Here is an 8,581-nt window from a genome sequence, read left to right as displayed (position 1 = left end):
CTCCATTGCCTGTCTTTTGGAAGAAAATGAAGCCCTTCAAATCTTTTTTTTTTTTGTTTTGGCCATACAATAGTGAGTAGAAGTGTTGTATTAACACCAAAAAGAATGTACATAAAGCCCCAAGCACAGTCAGTCAGTGCCTTGATGAACCAATACATAAGGAGCCCTTCAAATCCTAACATTGAATTATTGTCTGATGCTACTGCACATTATGCATAGAGATTATATATGGTGCGGTAAGCACATCATGAGCCTATGTGGAGCACCCAACATCAATGGGGCAGGCCTCGTCAAATTTTCACTAGTTTTACTTAGCATTGGGGTCGTCCCGCTTCTCCCTCTCTCTAGCGCGCGCGCGCGCACGCACGGATACAAACGCTTATGTGGCGAGTGGACAATTCACCTTGGTGCCACACGAGCAACCATTTTGTCTGTCCTTTGCATGTCGGCATATTCGAGCTAGAGCAGTGACCAGCGCATCATTAGAGAGGAGCGATGGCTACAACAAACGCAATTATGCTGGCAATGGGGGGTAGCATCACCGGCAAGCCCACATCAGCAGACCTCCACAGTCCGTCTGTATTAAACAGGATCGATTATCAGAAGTCCTTCGGGGCTTTACGATGCTCATTAGTGTTGTCACATCCATTTGTCAAGAGCAGCAGGAGCTTGCAGGTTAAGCTTAGCAAGAAGAGAGCTTCTTCACTTCTTGTGAACTGCAGTACAACAACAGAATCTCCTGCTTCTACACTTCGGCGCATCTTAGCTTCTCCAGGATTGCACCAGGGGCCTGCCTGCCACGATGCACTCAGTGCCAAGCTGGTGGAAGATGCAGGGTTTACCTTCACCTTCATGGGTGGTAAAATTATGCTTATGAATGTTTGAGCTTGGTGTTTGATATTTGAGCCTTGGCGTGGTTTTGTCATTCCTAATGTTGGGTTATGTTCTTATGTTCTTGTGTGATTTTCATTTTTCAGTGAGATTGCCTAGTATGCATCTTGCATCATCCTTTTTATCAATAGTTTCTTCAACGTTGCTCTGCATACAGTTAGGTTGTTGTCATTTTCACATAAACACTTTCCTCACTTCTGTTGATTATTTAATGCATCAAGGCACTTATTAAAACCTATGTGACGGCCTCTTTTACAAATCTTTTTCCTAGTAGGTCATGAGAAAGTGTTCAACAACGTGTGCTTTTGAGGAGAATTTGCGTAGGATTGAAGATAAGTCGGTGATTTTACAGGATTTGCAGTTGCAGCTTCCCGCTTGGCTCTCCCTGACACCGGCTTAATCTCTTATGGAGAGATGGTGGATCAGGGTACCCTTATCACATCTGCTGTTTCCATTCCTGTTATCGGTGATGGAGACAATGGTTATGGGAATGCATTAAATGTCAAAAGGACTGTGAAGGGCTATATTAAAGCAGGTTTTGCAGGAATCCTTCTGGAAGATCAGGTGTCTTTATATTTCTGAGTAGAGTTTGCAGAGTTTGGGTGATTTAATATGGATGTGTGGTCGTTGCTTGTACTCTTGATAGAATTTCTTTTTGTGGGTCTTCATGCAAATGTATTGTCTCTATTGGTGGTGCTAGCTAGTTACTCTGTGCAATATAAAGCAGAACCTTAATGCATGCATGTAAAAAACGAACATCATATGAATGAGAAAAGGCAAAGAAGCCAGCTTTTTAGCAGGAATACCTTTTAGAGTCTTTTCTTGTGGAGATGCACTCCTTGCCTTTTCCATGTGTAGCTGTGTTAGCACAGCTCACAAGCCAAGTCATTTTTTATGCGATAGTGTGTATGATATATTTTGTGCATTAAACTTTTTGTGATTAGTTTTGAAAGTGTTTTGAGATATGCATACCTTGGGAAATAGATTTTAATGGAGGTGATGGCAGAGTTTCCAAAGTTTTAGCACTTCAATAACAACTGAACTGAAAGAGAGAGAGAGAGAGCAACGCGACACGGAGTGGCGGAATTCCACCCCAGAAAGTACTGCCCCAAGTCTTGGTGCTCCTTTCGGTATCTCTTTATATTACTCGAACTCAGTACAATGCCGGTACTCGCGCTCTGCAACTTTTCATCTAAGCGTGCCAGAGAATGAGCCCTCTACACATATTTAAAGGCCCTTAGCCTTGAAAAGTAATTACAATAAAAGTATTCAAACTCAAAAGCAATCGGTCCAAAAGCTGCAAGCGCAAAATCAGGAATCCGTACAGCTGTGCGACGTCAGCAGCCAGCGTGAAATGTGGAAATCCGTAAATCTGCCATGTTAGCAAGCCAGTGTAAAATCTAAAAATCCGTACAATTTGCCATGTTAGCAGTTAGCGTAAAGTCCGGAAATCTGTACAACAACTGCCACGTCATCAGCTCGCAAATTAGCTTGTGTGTGTGTGCTGGGTCCAGTTTTATTTTAATGCCTTTATGTCACTTGGGCCCCATTGGATGGGGTCCCATAAGTAGGTGGGAACTTCTTCTGCTTCTTCTTCTACTACTTCTGCTTGTTAGGGTTTAGGCCCCTCGACCGAGATCTGCAAGTCGGCTCCGTTCTTCAGTAGCTTGACACGTCAGCAATTTGTGACATCCCTCCTTCTTGAAAGAAAGTAATTATACGTGATTACAACATATCTGCAAAACAACTCAAGTTAGCTCAAAATTTTCCGAGTTTCATTCCGAGGGACATTATGAGGGACTATCAGCTTTCTCATTCCAAATCGGAGCTCTTGATTTTTTGGGTCGTTGGCTTCCCAAAAGAATCTCATCTAATAAGTAGTCTCATTCCAGATCAAAACTCTTGATATCCTGGGTCATTGACTTCCCAGAAGTATCTCATCCAATAAGGAATATTAAGTGGTTGGTTTTCACGAGGACGTGGCAACTGCTAACCTTAGTTGTTGGTTTCTTTCCAATGATTTTTGTTTAATTTTTGAGACCCACTTCTTGAAGTTGCAAATGGTCGGACATTGTATGGCCAATGTGAATGGTAGTTTCAACCGCAGACAGGAAGTTGGTTGGCACTGGAACTCGTATAGTAAGAGGATGTCTAGGCTCAGTTCAAGATCATGTAGGTCTCCCCGTCGCACTTAGCAAGTTGGTGGATACTAGGAAGTGAACCCAATAAAGGCACAATGCAAAGGTGGAGTCACTAAAGGAAAGTACCCGACAACTGGTCTACATTGCATTTTTGGATGCGGTTCCAGTGGGGATAGATGATCAGATGACTAGTGGGAGTCCAACGGAAGCATCTCCTAAAATTTAGGAAACTGCTATTTTGGACCATAAAATCTGTTCGCGTCATTACCTCCGGAATGACAAGGGGAACATTTTAGAACTCTATTGCAAAGTCAACTGGGCAACCAGTTGGGAGATTTTTAAGCGGCAAGCCCGAAGGGAAAGTGTGTGTAAATGTGCCAAGTGGCACATTTTGGTGCACTTTCCTCTTGCAGCAAAAGGGGCGCTCGATTTCTAGTTGGGAGGGCTCATTTGCAAGCTCTTGTCACAGGTTAAGAGCTATTGATTGCAAGCTTTCCCTCTCATGTACAGTGTAGTGCAAGAAGTCATGTCCTGCATACCTTACACTGCTCTCTCTCTCCCCTACGTGCAGTAATGTGATGCTCCACAAGAGGGCTCTTCATTTGACTCATGTACAGTTGTGAGGTCTTATGCGTTTTTGCTGAGGCAAGAGCCTCTCTGAGCAGGAACAGAAGTAGCTAACCGTTGCTCCAATAGCAGGCACCGGGGAGGGTGATAACCTCACCGTACATGAGCGTTTTCAGTGTGAGTTATGCGCTGAATTTGGGCTGTTTTTTAGCCATACGGATGCCAAAACCATTGGGAACAGTGCCCCACTATTAGTAGAGGATAGTTCAGGGACTGTTTAGGGCTGAAAACAAGGCAAAAACCAATAAATCCAGCGTGCTGAATTTACTGTTTTCGGCAGAAATTAGAGGGTTAATGTCAGTGGAAGTGAGTTCTTGTAGGGGAATTGGTTTCGGGCAAGTTTTGGGGTTGTTCTGTTGCCTAAATTTCGCCAAAACAGGTGGTATCTAGCTGGTTACATGTAAACAATTCCCAGGAACCTTCTTGTAATTTACCCTCTTAAAGTATAAAGAAATACCGAAAGGGGCGCCGATTTTGGGGCCTACAGGTTGTCAGCGTCTGCTCGGAGCATTCTAGCTTCCGAGGCGTGTGTGCGCTTTAAGTGTTAATTCTCGTCACAGATTACCTTTTCAAAGTACTCTTGGTGTGTCTCTAGAGTAAAGATTTTCGGGTGAAAGGAAAAGTCTACCGCCCTACGGGCCGGTTTCATGGTTCCGTTACCGGGACATAAATCACTTTTTCCTCAAGAAGTGAGCCTTGGTTGTTTAGGTAAAGACACAGAGTACGCAAATGCGGGATTACACAATGGCCGACAAAGGGAAAGGCATTATGGAAGAGGGTTCCTCTCCGTAGGACAGGCAGGAAATTCCTATGGTGTTTGAGGTTGGCGAGAGTTCACGACCACCTCTGTCAGTACCTCTTCCCAATGTGAATGTTCCTCCAATACAGGGCTTTATGGCTGGGCAACTTGAGGATGATGCGTTCAAGACTTGGTTAGTTGCCGCGGTGAATATGTTTTCACAACTGGTGCAGAACCCAAGGTTTATGGAGTTCTTGCAAGCGCCACCAGTGCCACAACAAAATAGGCAACCTACACGGCGAACAGAGCTTGTTCAGGCTCAAGCCCCAGGACTTCATGCGTCCCAGCAGGATAGGGAGCACTTGCATGTTGCAGAGTCGGGGGCTCCAAAACAGGTTCCTCCCGTCCTTGAACAGGTGGTTAGGATGCCTATTTCACAGGCTATGCCAGTTAAGCGTGCCACCTTTCAGAGCCCGCATGTTGTCTTGAATGGACAGGGAACTGGTTAACAGGCAATCATAGTCAGAAGGGACGCATTCCGGGACGGGGCTCAAATGGATTTTTAGTGTAAAAAAGAGGGTGGGACGGGAAGCCCGAAAAAGAGAGTCCCCTGTTACTATGCAGGCAATGCATCCAGTTTTTCCACCACCCATGGTACAACCTGGGTATTTCGAGGGTGGATCTGTGTTCCAGAGTATGGTTGGTTATGCACCTGGAAGCCAGCCGTACGTGTTTGGGGGTATGCAAGGCATGATACCAAACCCCATGTATGGTAGCATCGGCATGCAGCAAGGCTTTCAGAGCAACCAGGGCCAGTTTGGGGTGCCACGGCCCACAAGGTCATTTTGGCATGGCTGGTTTTTTTGGATAGCAGCCAAACATGGCACCTATAACGCAAAATGTCAATGGCCAAGACCTACTACAATGCCCATGTTGCAGACAATTCCTTATGACAATTTGGGGGCACTGGAAAAGCCGAAAGCTTACAAAGAAGGTGGTGCAGCTGTAAAGTTTAGCAATTTCAGCGGCTTCGAAGATAAGGCAAAGGCTGTTACTTTCCTCCAGCAGTTTGATATAGCTTATGTAGGAGGCAATTTTACAGAAGGCTCTAAGGTCAGGAAAGCTGACACTTTCTTGAAAGACAATGCGCTTACATGGTGGACGACATTGTTAATGCAAGGACAGGCACCCGCCACCTGGGTCTACTTGAAACTGGCCCGTGGGGTGGTAGGCGTTGGCTCTCACCCGAAATTCTTTACTTTAGATACACACACAGAGCACTTTGCAAAGAGAACCTGCCACGGGAATTAACACTTGAATACACACACGGCTCGGAAGCTAGAATGCCCCGAGCAGACGCCGACAACCTGTAGGCCCCAAAATTGGCGCCCCTTTCGGTATTTCTTTATTCTTTGAGAGGGTAAATTTACAAAGTAGAGTCCTCGGAATCCTTTGTCTATATCCAACTAGATACCACTTGATTTGGCCAAATTTCGGCAGCATAACAGCCCCAAAACTTGCGTGAAACCAATTCCCCTGTTGGAACTCACTTCCACCGGCATAAACCCTCTGATTCTTGCCCAAAAACAGTAAATTCAGCACGCTGTATTTACTGGGTTTTCCCTTGTTTTCAGCCCCAAACAGTCCCCTAACTGTCCTTTGCCAGTGGGGCACTATTCCCAATGGTTCTGGCGTCCGTATGGCTGAAAAACAGTCAATTTACAGCGCATACACAGTGTTGAAAACGCACCTGTACGGTGAGGTTATGACCCTCACCGGTGTCTGTTTTGGAGTAGCAGTTAGCTACTCCTGTTCCTGCTAATGGAGGCTCTTGCTTCAACAGAAAAGCATGAAACCACACAGCTGTACATCAGTCAAATGAAGAGCTGTAAGGTGCAGCGGAATGAATGTTGTATTTTCTCAAGATTAGTGATCTTTATTGCTCAAGGTTCCTTTTAGTTCTTAGGAAAGAGAGAGCTTTCCGTCTTGTAGAGTGCTATGGTCACGAACAAAGTGAGTGGATATTGTGCGTGCAAGTGAATGAGACTGAGATAAGGAGAGAGAAGAGATACGACACCGAGAGGTTGTAAAACCCTCCTCCGAAGGCCCCACTGTCGTCGGCGAGAGTGGTCTATTCTTTGATTGCACAAAGGTGTACAATGTGTATGCAATGGACAGATGCAATGAGACTATGCCGATGACGACGATGGTGATGACGACGGCTAAGGCTGAAATTTGTGATCTTCTAGGGCTGAATTCGGTGGTCTTCTTGGTGGCTGAAAATGACTGTTTTGGCTGCGTTTTGATGGCTGAAAATGGGGGATCAATCTGCAACCTTCTTGGGAGAATTTGCTACCTTGCTAACTGCTGAAAACCTGCGTTTTCTCACTGCTGAAATCTGCAACTCTCTTAGCGTTAGTGTTGGACTGAAATCGCTGAGGAAAGCTGCTGTCTTGTTGGCGTTTTTGCATCAAAAACGCTGGGCTGAAAGTAGGGTTGCTTGGCAATGAAAATGCTGGCTGAATTGCCTGCAGGAAGTCTCTATGCAAAGCCAATTGACTGCGAGGCTGATGCTGTGGGGAAAACGCAAAGGGAGGGATGGGAATGGCGGGGGGGGGGGGGGGGGGGGGGGTTCTGCTGAGAAGCTGCCTGTTGAGCGGGAAGCTCCTGCTGCCTCTTCTGCCAGAAAGTGTGAACTTTGGTTTGCTTATATATTAACTTAGCAAAATTGCCCTACCTACTTTTGTTGAAATCACTTTAAAATAATAAGTGAAAATACCAATAAATAGGAAAATAGGCTAAATACACTAGAAAATTCCCCTAACTGATGCTAATGGATTCTGATGGGAATTCCGATGATTATGCTGTGTGCAACTCGAGTATATGCATCTATGCTAAGTGATTGGGCATGCACGGTCTACGAATAGACTCACAAAAGTGCCAGATCACTGCTTTTCTAAATTGATCGGACTTACTGAACCCTGCTGTGGTGTAGCTTGTCCACAGACATATAGGGTTGGGATGTGTCACGTGACATCCCCTCCTTTTCAAAGTGAGGTACTGGTACCGAACTGTATGGCGTCGAGGGAGATCGCCAACAGCATCTGGAATCCAGGAAGGGACTCTTCGCCGGCCCACTCTGATGTGTGGGTCGTGCGGTACTTGAACTTCATAAAGGTCTGCAACGCTTGCTTCTTTGGGCTGCGCCGAAAGTGACTCAAAGACTTTTGTGGCTCCTTTCTTGCTTCAACTTCGTCTAGAGTCTTGCTTCCTTTCGTCTTCAAGAATCTCCATGGCTGAAAATTCCTGAAACCATCTCCAACACAAAACCATGAACATACCTATTCCATGTAAAGTGAAGGAGAAAAATCTTTTCTTCTCTAAAGACTGTGCATGCAATGTAGATGAACATAGACATGGAGTGACAACCCGTTCATCAAACACATGCAAACAATGCGCTCGAATCTTTTCTGTTTGATCAAAATCAATCAACTGTGGCAAATCCCAATGGAAATGCCCATGCTTGGTGCTCATACAATCATGTGCTCTTTCGAAAACTGTCATGCCAAGGAAGACATGGAATGCGACTTCCTTACATACAAACTTTTCAACTTTTCACGAAAAATCCGCATACATTCGTGCCTATCCATGAGAGAAACGTGCTCAACATACAATATGTCATGCTTAGGAAAAGGGATCACATAACGATGCTGACTAAAATACAGGAAACCTTCACGAATGGAACACTCGAACAATGCGTGCGTATCAATCATGCGAACACATAATACTTCCTGTGAGGGTACTTTTGACCAAGGCTCGAGAGCCAAGATCGCTTCTTCGGGATCTATCGAATCGTCTTGTGGGTGATCTGTGGACCTTGACTCGAAAACCAAGATCGATTCTTGGTGATTGATCGAATCTACAACGAGGTTAGCTTCGCTAGGAACAACATCAACTAACACATCATCAATCACATCATCTTCGTGCAAGTCATCATGCTTGTCTTTGTCATCCAAATCATCATGCAAATCATTATCATTTAAATCATCATGCTTCTCATAATCATGCAAATCTTGTGCATCATGCTGTGGAGAAAAAGAGACTGAGAGAGTCTCCTTCTCCTGAATCTTGTCAATCTTGTCCTGCATATTAGCAATGAGAGATAGAGAATGAACAATGTCCT

At 44.9% G+C, this 8,581-nt stretch overlaps 1 protein-coding gene across 4 annotated transcripts in view; it reads left to right on the top strand.

The window, feature by feature from the left end:
• The first annotated feature begins 304 nt into the window (after positions 1-304).
• The window catches only part of LOC147422723 (uncharacterized), an 88,732-nt gene continuing 80,455 nt past the window's right edge, over positions 305-8,581 (top strand). For 2 of the 4 annotated variants that reach the window (XM_086502498.1, XM_086502496.1), the window contains exons 1-2: positions 307-859; positions 1,244-1,455. In XM_086502498.1, coding sequence (XP_086358624.1) covers positions 496-859; positions 1,244-1,455 — 576 coding nt within the window. In that variant the 5' untranslated portion in view covers positions 307-495. Of the gene's footprint in view, positions 860-1,243; positions 1,456-8,581 lie in introns of all 4 variants that reach the window. The other 2 variants (XM_086502499.1, XM_086502497.1) reach the window with 2 other exon arrangements.

The sequence above is a fragment of the Adiantum capillus-veneris genome, chromosome 27 (genome assembly GCF_014529385.1).
Source record: "Adiantum capillus-veneris isolate H3 chromosome 27, ASM1452938v2, whole genome shotgun sequence".
In the NCBI taxonomy this organism is placed as follows: Eukaryota; Viridiplantae; Streptophyta; class Polypodiopsida; order Polypodiales; family Pteridaceae; genus Adiantum; species Adiantum capillus-veneris.
This window is presented reverse-complemented; position numbering and strand designations above follow the sequence as displayed.